Below are 17,325 nucleotides of genomic sequence, written 5' to 3' on the forward strand. Positions count from 1 at the left end.
GCCAGAGAAGGGGGGCAAGGAGAGAAAGCAGCTGACTGGAGCAGATATTCTTCAGAAATTTCTCCAGTGAGGAACTGTGTTAGTCCCATGCAGGGAGCAAGTGCATTCATCTTCTTTGGGGAGTAAATTCAAGTGTCTTTCTTTGGCAGGATTTCTGCCACCATGAAGATCTGGCTGATCCTCCTAGGCCTGGCCGCAACTCTGATCCCAAGCTTCTCACAGGTGAGTAGCAGAGGTGTAAGCAACACAGAAAGGGATCGGACTAGATGACATCTTAGGTTACCTTCCAGTCAGGGCCAGCCCTGCTCCCTAATATTAGGCAGAGTGGTTTGGAGTGCCATGAAAAGCAGGAGAGGGCTTATTTATTTAACAACTTATTAGTGCATTTTTGATGCCAGGAAAGGGAGGGCTCCTTGTGGGATGTTCTGCCTCGGGTGCCAAAACAACTTGCCCAGTCTTGGGTAGTTATTTATGCAGCTTGACTTGGGGAGGAGAGGAGGCAACATTCGTTGTTCGGTTCCAAGCAGCCAAGTATCTTCAGCTGGCCTTCTTTCCAGCTCTGCTGTTCCGTTATTACATACTCCTCCCCAGCTTCAGAAAGATCCCTACAAAAGACAACAGCAAGCCAGGAAGAGGCAGTGGCTGTGTTATTTATTTTAATTTATTTATTGAATTTATATACCACCCTATACCTGAGGTCTCAGGGCGATTCACAGAACAAAATCAGAATGTAAAACCACAAAATATATAATCAAAATAAAAACAACAGCCCAATAACCCCCCAAAAAACACTCCATGTTTTAAAAGGGTATAGAATGCCCACTTTGGGCTCTAATCCTGCCCACTGTCAGCTTCAGTCCCCCCCCCCACTGACATGTAGAAACCCCAGACAGTTTACTCTCTGAGGAAATGTGGCCCTTGGTAAAATATTGTCCACCCCTGTCCTAAATGATCCACAGCATGCTTATTTGAAAGTTCATTCCCCTCAAAGTGCGGAGGACTTGCTTTAGAGAGAATATGTTCATGAAGAGGAGGGTAATGGGAAGTACTGTTAGTTCTCCTTTAGAAATCTAACATGCAGGACAAAGCTGCACCTTTGAAATGCATTCTACCTGGCCCTTGCCTCCCCCACCTGCCTGGCCTGCACTACTTTGTTTTGGTTATAGTCCTTCTACTGGTTGCAGAGGGCTTCTGACCTGGACACATATCAGTCCCAAGGAGAGCTGGAGTCATGCCAAGATGCAGACTGGGAGATTCCTGGTTCACACCTTACCTAACATTACCAATGTTACTTTCTGGTTTTCAAGTTGCATTTGGAACAACTAACTCTCAAAACCTATAGCCTGTTGTGGGAATCTGTCGCTGCTACAGGTGTGTCCAGCAGGGCCCCAGGACAGTTTAGGATCCACATTCAGATTGCAGTGCTGAACCATCTGCCAGCAGGCTCCTCCTTGTCCTGCTTATTTTAACACATGGGATGCTGAAGCCAATGAGAGCAGCAAAGCTATGGGAGTCTTTCGGTGGCTTCTGGAGAACCGGTGGTGCTCCCTGCTCCCAGAGTTTTGGCACCTTTATGCCTCTTGAAAGGGCCCTCCAAACTCTATAAAAATCAACATGCACATGCTCAGGTTTGGGGTTATTTTTAAAGCCGTATTATTTTAAGGCTCCATTGGCAACCTCAGTGCTGCAATGAGGAGGAACGTATGTGAAGGAAATACAAGGCAGCCTGGCTGGTGGAACACTGAGTGGACAGCACCTGCCTTCCCAAGTTCCTTCTCCCATCCAAGTTTCTCCTTTCAAGTAGGAGGCAAGGAGAACTGGGCTCTGTTGCCTGGGCAGGAAAATAAGCCCAAGATTCAGATTTTGCTTTCTTTTGAGGCAGTGGGGAATGGAGGACATTGAGGGTTAATTAGAGAGGGGTTCCTCTGGGGCAGAATTGGGGTCAGAAATTAATTGCAAATTAATCAACTGAAGGGTCATCAGGGTGGGTAATTGATGGTAAGTAAATTCACTGAAGTAGCACTGATATGAATGGGAAGTTAGCTGACCCGCCTTCAGTGTTGTGGGTGTTTTGCTGAGGCAGGAAAATGTGTGGTCAGAGGAGTGTTTGGGTACTCAGATCTCATTTTTTTGCATTGTAGTCTCTCGGGAAGGTTACTTGTCTCCAAGCACCATCAGTGCTTCTGTGACCTGGGTGTCCCCTTGCAGCAGAAACATGTAGGATTCAAGAGTGGTTGGGTGTTTTGGGGTCTCTGACCCAACCTCTGCTTTGCACTCAGGTTCTTGGGCAGGCTACTTGTCTCTAAGCACCATCAGTTTGCCTTCTGTGAAATGGGTGCTTTTGGGTTGCAGTATCAAATTCAGGGTCAAATATGTGGTTTGGTATTTAGCACTCAGATCTAACCTCTGCCTTGTATTTGCTTTGTGGTCTTGGACACTTGTCTCAGTCTAGTCCAATGTTCTCTCTCTCTCTCTCTCTCTCTCTCTGTGTGTGTGTGTGTGTGTGTGTGTGTGTGGTTGTGGACAGCCAAAGCCATCTGGCAACCTTAAAAGTAGGACATGAGGACAGCAGTACTACTTCCTTGTTAATTCTCCTGCATTTAGTATTGAAAGAGAGAGAGAAAGATTGGGAGGGGGGCGTGTTATGATGTGGTATGAGCCTCATCTGTGTACATGAGAAAGAGAGGAAGGCTGTGTATGTTGTCATCTCCTGGGCTTACCCCATCTCAGATAGCTGCATGCTTTCAATGACATCTTGAATATATTTAATTCCTTCGTCATATTTGTCAGGGTAATAACAAATTATCCAGTGGGCCTGCCTACCTGTCCATCACCTGACATCACAAACTCCACTGCATCCAGGTCTTTTGCGCAGGGTTAACAGGTGACAATCTCCTTTTGGCCCAGCCATGTCTTTACCTGCCCCGCATCCAACATCATATATGATGCCACATGTTTGGACTACTAGTCCAAATAAACACATTTGAATTTTAGCTGCCAATCTCTGTTAAATTCAGTTGTGGGCAGCAGAATGGGATGGCGGCACTCACATGAGCTCCAGTCTCCCACATCACTGCTACATGCCAGAAGGGATAGTGGAAGGGGGCAGGTGGTGGCGAGGCTGGTATGGCAAAGATGCAGTCCAGTGCTCCTAAGTGTGAGCTGAGCCATCAATCCAACAAGCTCAGTGTCTCCTCCTTCTTCCTTTTGAAGACTGGGGAAGGCCCAAACCTTAGCACGGACAATGACAGTCCTTTCTGCTCTGGGCAAACAAACAAGAACTTTTGCGAATGGGCTGGGCTTGTGATATTTGTTCATGTTGGCGCCAGCACCTCTATGACCTTGGTGCAGGAGTGCAGTTTCAGTATCTGACGTACTCTCAGGCATCTCCCCTGAGGAGTGTCTTTACAGACAGGAATGATGGGAAAAGCTGACAGCAGCAGCTCTTTAGGAGGTGCCTGACTAGACGTATCCAATATCTCAGGGGGAGGACACCACTCCGACAACCACTTGAAACTTACCCAGGATCTAGCTCCTGACTCTCTTGATCACTGTCCCCTGTTTGTCAGCCCTGCCACCTCTTGAGGCTCCAGTTTCACCTCCCTCACCTCCCTGAGCCCTTCCTCAAGTCACCCAGTTTCTCCCACCTTTTCAGTGCAATTATTTGTCCACCTGCTCTAGAACCCAACACAGTTTCTGATTAAAAGAATGAAGCACATTTGTTGGTCATGATAAACCAGAGAACAAAGACTTTCCTAATGGGGATTTATTTCTCCGTGACTTCTTGCAACAAGGGGGTGCCAGAAAAGAGCATAAGAGAAGCTGAGAATGACGGACCTGAGATGACTCAACCCACAAACAATGGCGGATGGAATTGGTTCAGGAATATCTTCAGACAGGTGTGCTTGTTAATCTGGATTAGAATAAAAATTAGGTCCTTTATCCTTAACCCCTTGTTCCCAAGAGAACAAAGACTTTCCTAATGGGGATTTATTTCTCTGTGACTTCTTGCAACAAGGGGGTGCCAGAAAAGAGCGTAAGAGAAGCTGAGAATGACGGACCTGAGATGACTCAACCCACAAACAATGGCGGATGGAATTGGTTCAGGAATATCTTCAGACAGGTGTGCTTGTTAATCTGGATTAGAATAAAAATTAGGTCCTTTATCCTTAACCCCTTGTTCCCAAGAGAACAAAGACTTTCCTAATGGAGATGTATTTCTCTATGACTTCTTGCAACAAGGGGGTGCCAGAAAAGAGCGTAAGAGAAGCTGAGAATGACGGACCTGAGATGACTCAACCCACAAACAATGGCGGATGGAATTGGTTCAGGAATATCTTCAGACAGGTGTGCTTGTTAATCTGGATTAGAATAAAAATTAGGTCCTTTATCCTTAACCCCTTGTTCCCAAGAGAACAAAGACTTTCCTAATGGGGATTTATTTCTCTATGACTTCTTGCAACAAGGAGGTGCCAGAAGACAGCATAAGAGAAGCTGAGAATGACGGACCTGAGTTGACTCAGCCCACAACCAATGGCGAATGGAATTGGTTCAGGAATATCTTCAGACAGGTGTGCTTGTTAATCTGGATTAGAATGGGAATTAGGTCCTTTAGCCTTAGCCCCGTGTCCCCAAAGTAGCAACTATTGAATTATTCGTTTAGAAAGAGAAGCTATTGATAGCTGAACAGTTTCTGGTTGAAGAAAGAAGTGTTTTAATTGGTTATGATAATCAGGAGAACAACAATTTCTCTAATGGAGATTGGTTTCTCCATGACATTTTAAAAACACAAGGAAGTTGTATTCCAAAGAATCTGGAGGGTGCCATGTTGTGTGGGGGTTGTTGGCCACAGAGGTTGCAGATGCAGGAATAAATGATTCTGGGATCCCTCTTCCCTTCCAGGATTATGAAAATGAAGAATGAGAGCTGCAAAGTACTATAGGGGCTTATGCACTTACAACAGAGGACAAAATGCAGGAGCAGAAGGTGTGGCTAATAATACGGACTAGAATGGAAATTACTTTATCCTACTACTAGTCCAAGTAGACATATTTGAATTTTAGCTGCCAACCCCTTTTAAATTATGTTGTGGGCAATAGAATGAGGGAGCTCCAGTTGTGTTTCTGGATAACAGGACAGAGAGGAGAAGGGATGAGACATTGGTGAGGTCAGTGTGGTGCAAATGCACCAGTGCACCAGTGCAATCCAGTGTTCCCACCAGGATGTTTGATTGTGCTAACCTTGCCACTGCCTCACCTCTCTTTACCCCAGTTTGCAGCAGGGATCTAGAATCCAACACAGTTTCTGATTAAGAGAAAGAAGCACATTTATTGGTCATGATAAACCAGAGACTTTCCTAACGGGGATTTATTTCTCTGTGACTTCTTGCAACAAGGAGGTGCCAGAAGACAGCATAAGAGAAGCTGAGAATGACAGACCTGAGTTGACTCAGCCCACAACCAATGGCGGATGGAATTGGTTCAGGAATATTTTCACACAGGTGTGCTTGTTAATCTGGATTAGAACGGGAATTAGGTCCATTTTCTTTAACCCCTTGTCAGAAGGGTTGGACTGGGTATATGCTCTACCTCTCATTTAAATCGGAACCAGTGATGGCGGTGAATGCCCTGTGTGAATGTCTGGAAGCAGATGGAGGACAGATTGCGATCAATGGATTGAGGATGAATCCCAACAGGACAGAAATATTATTTTGGGGGGACATGGGGCAGGTGTGGGGGACTCCCTGGTCCTGAATGGGGTAACTGTGCCCCTGAAGGACCAGGTGTGCAGCCTTGGTGTGCAGTCATTTTGGAATCACAGTTGTTCATGGAAGTGCAGGTTAATTCTGTGTCCAAGGTACCTGTTTACCAGCTCCGTTTGTTACACTAGCTGAGACCTGCCTGCACACTGTCTTGCCAAAGTGGTACATGCTCTGGTTATCTCCCACTTTGACTACTGCAATGTGCTCTGTGTGGGGCTACCTTTGAAGGTGACACGGAAACTACAGCAATCCAGAATGCAGCTGCCAGACTGGTGACTGGGAGTGGTTGCCAGGACCGTATAACACCAGTTCTGAAAAACCTGCATTGGTTCCCAGTATGTTTCCAAGCACAATTCAAATTGTTGGTGCTGACCATTAATACCCTAAACAGCCCTGTCCTGTTTACCTGAAGGGGCATCTCTGCCCCCATCATTTAGCCTGAACCAGCTTGAGGTCCAGCTCCAAGGGCCCTCTGGTGGTTCCCTCACTGCAAGAAGTGAAGTTACAGGGAACCAGGCAGAGGGCCTTCTCTGTGGAATGCCCCCCACCATCAGATGTCGAAGAATTAAACAACTATACAACTTTCTTGAAGATATTTGAAGGTAGCCCTGTATCAGGGAGTTTTAATGTCCGATGTTTCACTGTGTTTTTATACAGTGGTACCTCGGGTTAAGAACTTAATTCGTTCCAGAGGTCCGTTCTTAACCTGAAGCACCACTTTAGCTAATGGGGCCTCCCACTGCCGCCGCTCCACCGTCGTGCGATTTCTGTTCTCATCCTGAAGCAAAGTTCTTAACCCGAGGTACTATTTCTGGCTTAGCAGAGTCTGTAACCTGAAGCGTCTGTAACCCGAGGTACCACTGTATTCTGTTGGAAGCTGGCCCGAGTGGATGGGGCATCCCAGTCAGATAGGCAGGGTATAAGTAATATTCAAGCTGGTGGCCATCACTGGCTCCTGGGTGTCATGAGCCCTGTGGAGATGTCATGGAAGGGATGGTCAGATCCTGAGGAGAGAGTGAGAGGTTAGTGGCTCAGAGGAGGATCCTAGCAGGTTGGGGGAGGTGAAATTGGGCCTCCCAAAAATGTCTGAGCCAGAGGAGGGGGCCAGTGATCAAGAGAGTCAGGAGCTGGATCCTGGGAAGAGTCCAAACAGGTTGACAGAGAGGTGTTACACCCCTGTGTTATCAGACACCTCTAGTCATGAACTCCCTAAAGCAGTGGCGTAGCGTGGGGGGTGCAGGGGGGGCCGGCCGCACCGGGCGCAACATCTGGGGTTAGGGCAAATCCATGGGTTAGGGGGCGCAAATCCATGGGTTAGGGGGCGCAAATCCGCGGGTTAGGGGGCGCAAATTACTTGCCTTGCCCCGGGTGCTGACAACCCACGCTACGCCACTGCCCTAAAGTGTAGCCACTGTCACCTCCTCCTGTCAGTTAGAAAACTCTGCCTTCTGGGGAGGTCCTTACAGTAAGTTGGATACTGAGCCAGCACTGACTCCACCTCCACCTCCCAGCACATGGAGACACCAGTGCCAGCATGAACAAACCTCACAGGTCCAACTCACTTGGAGGAATTCCTATTTGCTTGCCTAGTCCTGAGATGTGTGCTGCTTTCCGCCCTAAGGGCTACGCTTACCCTGTTTTCAAAAAGAAGATGGGGGCGGGTGTCTCTCCTTGGATAATCTCAGCTCATTCTTAGCCATGTAATTCATCTGCTGTGTTTTTTTAAGCTTTGCTTTTCTTCCACTCAGTTTTATGCATTCTGAGTCCAAGTTCAAGTTCATCATCCAGCAGTGAAGTCCAGGACACTGCAGGAGCAAATTCCGTAATGAAAAAGTACTTTCTTTTATCTGCCCTGAATCGGCCAACATTCAGCTTGGCTATATGTCTACAAGTTCTAGTGTTACCAGAGAGAGAAAGAAATATTTCTCCATACCATGCATAATAATATTATAAACTTCTATCATGCTACCTCTTACTCGCCTTTTCTCCAAACTAAAAAGTCCTGGAAGCTGCAATGTTTCTTCAGACTGGAGTCACTCCATCTCCTTTATCATTTCAGTTGCCCTTTTCTGAACTTTTTCCAAGTCAACAGTATCCTTTTCGAGGCGAGGGGACCAGAACTGTACATGGTATTCCAAATGAAGTCAAACAACAGATTTCTATAATGGCATTGTGCTATAAACATTTTTATTTTCATTTCATTTCCTAATGATCCCCAGCATGGAATTTCCCCCTTTTTCACAGCTGCCGAACTTTCGGCAGACATCTTCATCAAGCGATCCACTGCAACCTCAAGCACATTGTCCTTCGTTTCAGGGTCCTGAGGTTACGGAAGAGCCAACCCGGGCCACAAGAAGCAGCAACAACAAGGAAACCGGAAGATGGCGCCCCCTCAGCAAGTCCCTTAACTTTCAGGTGTGACTATTAATCCTATGAATATTTGGAAGTGGCCTTTTGCTGGGAATTACTTCTTTCACCTTTGCTCCCTGTTTAGTTTAGATTTTAGTTGTTGTCTGAGAATGCTAATCGGGATTTATTTTTAATTTTTTGCTTTGCATTAGAGATTTGTACCTTAGTTATTGAATTTTAACACTCAGCTTTTTAGTCTCTCTCAGCTGTACTCTTACATATCTTTTCAGTAATTAATCTAAATGCCATGAGCATGATTAAGGTACCTCTGGGGTAGCTCTGATATACAACTCCTCCACCACAATCTCCAACAAAAGACAAGAGTGTCCTGGCTGCTAGAGCTGATCCAGACTCTATTTCTATTTGAATAAGAAGCACATTTATTAATTGCAACACCCGAAAGAACATTGATTTATGGTCTAAGTATTGTTGTGAGTTGGGTGTGTGTGTGTGATGCCTTTAGTCCCTTCCAACTCCTGGGGTCCTGTATCCATTCCATTAAGGGTTAGCTCTGATATAATAATAATAATAATAATAATAATAATAATAATAATAATAATTTATTTATACCCACCCATCTGGCTGGGCTTCCCCAGCCACTCTGGGCGGCTTCCAACCTAATATTAAAATACAGAAATACATCAAACATTAAAAGCTTCCCTAAACAGTGCAAAGTTTGGTAGTTGTTTTTCTCTTTGACATCTGGTGGGAGGGCATGCCACTACCGAGAAGGCCTTCTGCCTGGTTCCCTGTAACTTGGCTTCTCGCAGTGAGGGAACCGCCAGAAGGCCCTTGGCACAGAACCTCAGTGTCTGGGATGAATGATGGGGATGGAGACACTCCTTCAGGTATACAGGACCAAGGCCATTTAGGGCTTTAAAGGTCAGCACCAACACTTTGAATTGTGCTTGGATACGTTCTGGGAGCCAATGCAGATCTCTCAGGACTGGTGTTATGCCACTCCCAGTCCCCAGTCTAGCTGCCGCATTCTGGATTAATTGCAGTTTCCGGGTCACCTTCAAAGGTAGCCCCACACAGAGCACATTGCAGTAGTCCAAGCTGTTCTGTTCTAACTAGCCAAGTGTAAGATAATGGCCTTAGCTGAAGTACACTCATTAGTATTACCAAAGAAGCTGCTCGCTGCCTAGGGCAAATGGAGGGGCCTTTCCCTTTCCCACCGGGCTGGTAGTTAGAAGAATAATGGAAGAGTAGTTGTGTGAGAGCTGAGCAAGAAGGTAGAGAGACAGAGACATGTTTCAGATACATGTTTGCTTGGTGCTGGGCTCTGGGGCTCACCTGGGAACCTAATGAGGAAGCAAGATCAGTTAGGGAGTTAATGCTGCGAGCCCCTCCCCCTGCCCCATCTTACGCTCTGCTGGCCTTCATTCCAAGGAAACCAAAACCTGGGCAAGCACCCACCCTGGAATGCCTAGAATTGCCCTCCGCTCAGAGATTGAGATAGCGTGTAACAGTACAATAGTGATTTCGAACACATTTTGTATAGAGTTGAACCAAGCTACACAGCTGTGGGCAGCGTGCGGCAGCTCCATCAACCCTGGTGCCTGCCAGTAAAAGCAACCTTAGAGGGTGGAACTAGGGGGGTGATAAACCCTCTTTTGGGGGAGATTTTGGGGGTGATTTGTGAGTTTGTTTGGGCCCTGGGTGAGAGTGAGGGTGGATGGGTGGAGTCCTGGGTAAGAGTCAGGAAGCTGAGAGGCATTGGGTGGGGAGCTGTGTCAAAAGAAGGGAAGAATAGATTTATTAGTAATTTGTATTAATATTGCATTGTGTATTTTTGTCACATTTGTTGTTGTTTTAGCTTCCTGTATACCTCTTAGACATATTTTTATATATCAAGCAGTATTTGAAATGGCATTTTTAAATCATCATCTATTATGGTATATTGCTAACACTATTTGACAGGGGATTCCAGTTGAGAATGAAGATAATGCTACAGTGGAGGTGGAAGAAGGAGGCGAGAGAGAAAACGAAGGGAGCCATGAGCAAAAGGAAGCTACTCATTTGGAAGTTGCATCTAGCAAAAGAGATGGGGGAGCAGAGGGCAATGAATGTAAACAGTCAAGAGTCTCTGAGGTTGGTGTCAAGGAATGTCTGGATGACCCAGAGATGCCTGCTGGGACCACAAACACAACAGAGCCAGCCACAAGAATACCAACAACAGCAGAGGCAACGGCAAGTACCCCTTGCACATCCAAACAGTGCCAGCCACGCATTAATCCATGGGCCACGTGCGCTCGTGCCACTACAGAGGATGAAAAGAAGTTGTTTGAGGCTCTAACTGAATTTTCTGTGGAGTTCTATAAAGCAGCAATCCTACATGAGAAGCCTGGCTCTAACTTGATCTTTTCACCCTTCAGTGTCGCAGTGATGCTCTCCAATCTATTGCTGGGTAAGGCCATACCTACCTTCAGGTGTGCACATCATTACTTCAGTCTTAAGACCTCTGCATCTGATAATTTTTTTTCCTGCATGGAAATAATCTCTGTGTAGAAAAACGGGCATATATCAAGATGTATAAAGTACAGCATGATTGCTCCTCTGGCAAGGAGCAACTGCAGCGCATGCCAGCCACGTGATTTAATATTATTATTATTTCCCTAAATGGTGTTCCCAGAGCTTCTGCATGTCCTTTCCTTCTCAGCTTCACCTGGTGGACCTCCAGCCCCTCATTTATTCAATTCATTGTCCCCACTTTCCTCCTTACCTGCTCCATCACTCAAACCAAAAGTGCCAGTGTGTATAACAAAAAGCAACAATGAATGCCTCAGCTCAGCACAGCTTGGCAAAGGCTTCCTCGGGTCAGTGACAGGTCAGGGCTAGAGGGGACATAACCAATGGTCAGCACCCCACTTTCCCTTGAGTCACCCTGCTCTCTTCTTGGTCCTGTTGGTGTTGTGGGGCGGGTTGTCACTCACTCCTTAATAAATTCCTCACCAAACTAAGGGAAGCCATGGCCTATGCACTGACAGATACCTGCTCCTCACAACCCTGTCTTTGCCATCCAGGCACCTGCAATCAAACCAAGGACCGTCTTGAGAGGCTGCTCTTTTATCCTGAAGGATTCACATGTGTCCATAGAGCACTAGAGAGTCTCCAGAAATCAGAGGCCTTGACCTCCGCCAATGCAATGTTTTTCCAACCAGGTGAGTAAACTACCAGGTTCAAGATTCCCATACACTGTCTTTTCCCACGCACCATCTTCTCTCAGGTAAGATCTTATTCACACTGACACTGTGTGTTTCTTTTTTTTAAAAAAAATAATTTTTATTAACTGGCCAATCACATCAAATTAAATCACATCACATAATTCCAAATTACAAAGCCAAATTTTTAAATTTTGTTGGGGGAACCCATACTTCAAGATCCAAAGGGGGATTCAAATCATCTTCTTATTACTGCGTTAATGTCCAAATCAGTCCCAATCAGTCCAGACAAAGTTCATAATTCTATCCAGTCTTATCTTGGTGTTTCCACATCATATCTTGTTCATATAATTTCTATTTTTCCTTTACGATCTCTTCTGTTAGTCTCCTTAAGCCGATAAGCAAAATAATAATCCTGTGTGGATTTCCCGTTCCTCCACTAAGTCCAGATGGTTTCCATATATCTCCTTCGTAGATAGCATCGCTCTTTCCATCATGAATTTGGCATTTGTCGCTCTTAAGTCCCACCGAGGAGTTGATCCACGATATGTAAACAACTCTATTTCTCTCTTTCTCCTCCCAGACCCAAGAGCTCCAACAATGCCTCCCAAAATGGCGACGGCATTTTTAACTGCGTCATTCCAAAACTCTTAGCTTTCCAGCTTCATCTTGAAACATTGCTTTGGTTCAAAAGTTTATCTCCACACAGCCTTAAATCCACAGCTTAAGTCCTTAATTTCTGACTCATTAGGGGAGGGGATTCTTGTTAAATCACATAAGAAAAAGGAAGGCAGGTTTTTTTCCCCCTCAGTCATTTGTCGTACCGTATCTTGACGTATCTTCTCATATTTTATTCTTGTCTTGTTATCAGAGATCTCTTCTGTCAGCAGTCTTTACTCCCCTTTTTCCTTGAAGCATGTGCAATTTATCTCGTCCAAATTGTTTCTTTTGAAGATGCTTGCAACTAGCGGCGCGAATCAGGGACGGCGTCTAGAAGTGCCGGAATCCCACAGGAGGGCTTTGTGCCTAGTGCCCCCACCCCCACAAATTCGGGGGTGGTATAGGGCACAGCAGGCAAGGGCCGTCCCCCCCACAATCCTGGGGGGGTTAAGGAGGCTAATTACCCCCATCATAGCCTCCAAATTACCTCGTGTGGGTCGGAGAGATGTTATTGTCAGCCATCTTCCGATGCGCCACCTAGTGTTTTGTGTTTCAAAACAGAAAACATCTGTGGAAATTGGTTTTATAGTTGTGGAACATAGCTGAAATGTTCTCCATATTTCCATTTATGGATTATAGCTGAATTAAAGGGATGCAGGTGGTGCTGTGGTCTAAACCACTGAGCCTCTTTGACTTGCTGATCAGAAGGTTGGTGGTTTGAATCCGCTTGACAGTGGTTAGCTCCTGTTGCTCTGTCCCAGCTTCTGCCAACCTAGCAGTTCGAAAGCACACCAGTGCAAATAGATAAATAGGTACTGCTGCAGCAGGAAGGTAAATGGTGTTTCCATGGGCTCTGGCACTCGTCACGGTGTCCTGTTGTGCCGGAAGTGGTTTAGTCATGCTGGACACATGACCTGGAAACGCCACCTCCCTCAGCCTGAAAAGAGAGATAAGCGCCACATCCCATAGTTGCCTTTGACTGGGCTTAACTGTCCAGGGTTCCTTTAACCGTATTTTTAACAGCTGAATTCCCCAAACTGTTTACACCAGATATTCAATCTCTTGTGATTACCAGTCTCTGGGCTAAAGCATCCCCCTACTGCAGTGCTAATAAGCTTGATTTGAGTCTGTCCTGATGCACATCTCAACCCTGCAATATGAAGTACGGCGGTAGAGCAGAAATAATGAACATTCATGAGACCAGGAGGTTGTAATAGATGGATCTGTAAGCAGGATCCTAGTTAATACCTGCTGCTCTTGACCAGATTTTAGCTACAGGAAATTATATGGCTAGCCAATTCCTATGTAATACCCCCACTCACACGAACCTTTAAAAAAAATCCATGAGCATAGAACTTCATATTTAAATTGGTTATGGTTTTGAACTACCAATTTATGCCTTTTAAATGTATGGCTGACTGACCTGTGAAAACATGGTGGGAACATGTTCAGGAGGGGCATGTGTGGTAGGGCAGAACTGCTCTCCTGGCACTGGCATCGCTACCAGGACCGTCTTACCCATAAGCGCTAGGGGTGCGGGGCACCCGGGTGCCAGGCTCTCAGGGGCACCAAGTCAAGAGTCCGAGGCCCGAGAGTTGAGTCTGGGAAAGAGTCCACCCGTCGGTCGGAGCGCCAGATTTCTGCTGCGGGCAGATTTCCACCCCAACCCCCAACCCTCCTGCCCAGCATCTGACGGCAGGTTGCCATCAAAGTCTTAAGGTGCCACAGGACCAAAGTGAGCGGGAGCTCCGGGTCCCCAGACAGGCTTTTCGCAAGCCACCCACAGAGGCTTGCCACTTGGGTGCCCAGCGGCCTCCAGCCTTAACTTCCCTCCTTCCCTTTCTCTGCCTCCAAAATTATAGGCACCTTGCTGGAGACGGAGGGCAACACATGATCAGGGAGGGCAACGCCCGTGACAAAGAAATCGGCTCGGCAGAGTCCCTGGGCATTTGATTTGATTTGTAACCCCCTCCCTGTCGCCAACACCCGACATCTGACCGAGCTCTGGCCGCAGCAACTCCGTCCAGAAGGCAGGGGGGGTGCCGGGCAGATTTTTGCACCCAGGCGCCGCATATGCTTAAGGCAGCCCTGATCACTACTTAGCAGGGTGAGGTAGGGTGAGGTAGGGTAGCAAGATTGGGGCAGCACATGTGCACCAGCATGACCATTGGAGGTTGTGACAATGCAGTTGCAACAGCGAGGCCACCCTTGACCCCACTACTGTCCTGCACCCAAACCCCATCTAGATAAGCAGCAGCAGGAATGCCAGGAAGGCAGCTCTGCAAAACCACCATACCTGCCACTACTGAAAATGTTCATGTGTTCCACAGCCATGAGAGCCAGTTCTGTAAATACCTGGTGTTTAGCATGGGTTAAGGAGTCCTCTCAAGATAACCCACAAGAGCAAGAAGTATGTCTCAAGGGAGTATTTTTCTGTCTCTGGTTTTTTCTTCATGAGCAGCTCTCCCCTTGGAAAAGGATTTCCACAACCTGACAAGGATGTTCTATAAAACCAAACTGGCTCACCTTACTAATAACAGCAACCAGGATGTGGCAGACATCAACAGTTGGGTGAGCCAAAGTACTAACAAGAAGATCAAGAAGATTGTGAATGAGCTGGATTCTGATGCCAAGATGATACTCCTTAATGCTGTCTACTTCTACTGTAAGTAGGAAGGCTCTAGGGCCTTCTGTCCCCCAACGTCTGATCCAGAGAGACTGCTCACCCAAAGCCAGTTTGGCTTCCCTACTCTTTGGCACTCAATTCCTGTCTCGAGGTTCCACCATTATTGAGCTTTTATATCACTTTAAATTTCAAGAGTCAACCCATTGGTTGACTTGTCTCAACAAAAATCGATATATATGATATAGAAATACAAAGCCCACACGCAATACAAGTGTGACTGATGGGAAAGATGATGGGCTACATATAGACCCCATCTTCTATGATTCTTAACTGCACAGGGAGCCTGCACTGGTAGAGAGGTCTCCCCACAAGTGGAAGGCAATGAAGCCAGCAACAGGAATATGATGGTTGATGCAGGGCAAATGACTTAATCCGCCCTTATCCCACACAATGGATGTAGACATGCTGGGCTCTTGACACTCCTGCAGCCAGAATCCTCACTGTATGCATACCCAAACAAAAATACTAGCTGGAGAGGAAAATTTTATATATATATATATATATATATATATATATATATATATATATATGGGGGGGGGGAGTAGTGTAGATCCTCCCTGCTCCATAACAATTAGGAACTATGGTGCTTGGAGAGCACAAATCCATTCTGGAAGCAGCCAGTATTTGGCTGGGACAGGCAAGCTGTGACTCTAGTAGGGACAGAACTGTGCTTCATCAATGCCAGGTTGTGAAACGTATAAAGAGGAGTAAGTAGGAAAGTTCAGGGACTTTCTTTAGCATTACCCTTACAGGTGCAAGTTTAGACTGTGGGTTAATTAAATATGAAGTGTGGTGTCTTTTTCTTTCAGTCTTCAAAAATGCATAACTTACTCTGCAACCTGATGATAGGGTGGATTCTCATGATACTAGACATGTGGTCATCCAACAAAACCTCTTAGCAGGAAACTCGGGAAAGACAAAAAGCCCATAGTTAAGCTGTGGAACTCACTGCCACAAGACATGGGGATGGAATATTTGTGTTTGTGTAGTTTTAACTGTAAACCTCAGTCTGGGAAAAAGCAGCATATAAATGGTGCTGGTGGTGGTGATGATACCCACTAGGCATAATGCCTTTATGTCGTGCTTGTGAGGCTTCCTGCAGGCCTATGGTTGGCCAATGTGGAATGTGTACTTTTTAGTTGGATTCAAGCAGAGCTCTTCTGGTGTTTATGCCTCAATAAGCTGATCCAAGCTCTTCATCTTTTCAGCCAAGTGGAAGGAAATGTTTGTAGAGAAAGACACAAGGAAGGCAAAATTCTACCGCCCAGGCTTAGCTCCCATCAATGTTCAAATGATGATGAGTAAGAAATACCCAATGGCCTCCTTCATTGATCACAGCCTGCAGGCTAAGGTAATGCCTTTGGGGATTGGGAGAGGCTTACCTTTTCAATTTCTAAGACCTGGTTCATACACTCTAGTAAGGATGGCTTGCAGCAAAGAAAGCAATATATTAAAAAATTAATTATTAATGCAATGAACATACCTATAGAAGCAAAAACTAGTATCAGCTTGGCTTAATGTTTAGCACTCCCATCCAAGAACCTTGGGAACTGCAGTTCTAAGGTGGTAAGAATTGCTTTTGTTCCTAGCAAAACTATAGTTTCCAGGTTTCTTAAACTGGTTTCACACTTGTTGAAACTCGCAGTGCAGGGATGCCCTTATACCCTCAGCTCCTAAGGCATTCCTGTTCTTTGGTGGTCCCACCAGATTGACTATCTTGTGCCTGTCTTGGGTTTCTCCTTGAACAGTTGCTCCTGCTGTTGAACTGGGTCACATCTGTAAAGGCTTAGGCTAGTTTGGTTTGTCAATTGCTTCTCGCAGCTGGTGGAAGTCCCATAGCAATTTGTAGAACAGAAAATAAAACGCAAAAATACAGTTCAATCAAATAACAATTAAAACAATACAGAACAAATATATTGCAGTCATCCAAAAAGCCACCACAACACAAAACATGCACCCCATATCCAACAGGAGAATCAACACCAAACAGACTTAGTGTTCCTTATATAAAAAACCGTTTTATGATTTGTGTGTGTGTGTGTGTTAACTTTACTCTGTTGAGCCCACACGAAACCCTTTCTTCTTTTCCAAATATAAGAGGGAGAGGGGGGAGCAAAAATGGAAAGCAGCAAATTAGAGCTATACCATATTGGTCTGAATATAAGCCACAGTGTCTCCCCAATTCTGGTTTGTATAAAACCTAAGTGTGGGATAGCCAGTCTAATATAAGCAACATGCTTAAGTCTAATTAATGCATGAAAGGTTTAATGCCACAGTGGAAGCAGTCCTACCAGGTTTCTTCTAGGTCATTTCCCCTTGCCTTGGGAGGCAATAGGTAAGCAAGTCTATTGTCTCTGCCACATGTGAAGAGGTTTGAGCTGGTTGCTCCAGCTTAGCTGCATGTCTCTCACCAGCCAAGCCACTCTTGAGTTTCTATACCAATAATTTAGGAACTTTCACCACTTTGTAACTAAGCTAAGCTTTACTGCCTGTGCAACTTTTTTGAAGCTCATGAATCTGACCTTTGGAGAGTTTGTAAGTAAAGAAAAAAATTTTACCTTGCCAAACATGTGGTCTTTTCCTCTGCTGGGGGGAAAGGGGAACTTTGGGAAGAAACTTTTAAGACTACATTTTGGAACTCATTT

The 17,325-nt window shown here is 45.7% G+C and overlaps 1 protein-coding gene across 1 annotated transcript in view; it reads left to right on the forward strand.

Moving 5' to 3' along the window:
• Positions 1–17,325, forward strand: part of SERPING1 (serpin family G member 1) — a 19,951-nt gene continuing 2,626 nt past the window's right edge. The window contains exons 1-11 of the mRNA XM_083579080.1: positions 1–222; positions 3,795–3,899; positions 4,019–4,123; positions 4,243–4,347; positions 4,467–4,571; positions 5,396–5,500; positions 8,078–8,176; positions 10,094–10,580; positions 11,197–11,334; positions 14,456–14,659; positions 15,889–16,031. Coding sequence (XP_083435206.1) covers positions 163–222; positions 3,795–3,899; positions 4,019–4,123; positions 4,243–4,347; positions 4,467–4,571; positions 5,396–5,500; positions 8,078–8,176; positions 10,094–10,580; positions 11,197–11,334; positions 14,456–14,659; positions 15,889–16,031 — 1,656 coding nt within the window. The 5' untranslated portion in view covers positions 1–162. The remainder of the gene's footprint in view (positions 223–3,794; positions 3,900–4,018; positions 4,124–4,242; positions 4,348–4,466; positions 4,572–5,395; positions 5,501–8,077; positions 8,177–10,093; positions 10,581–11,196; positions 11,335–14,455; positions 14,660–15,888; positions 16,032–17,325) is intronic.

This window comes from Podarcis filfolensis (assembly GCF_964270895.1).
Source record: "Podarcis filfolensis genome assembly, chromosome: 1".
NCBI classification, from domain to species: Eukaryota; Metazoa; Chordata; class Lepidosauria; order Squamata; family Lacertidae; genus Podarcis; species Podarcis filfolensis.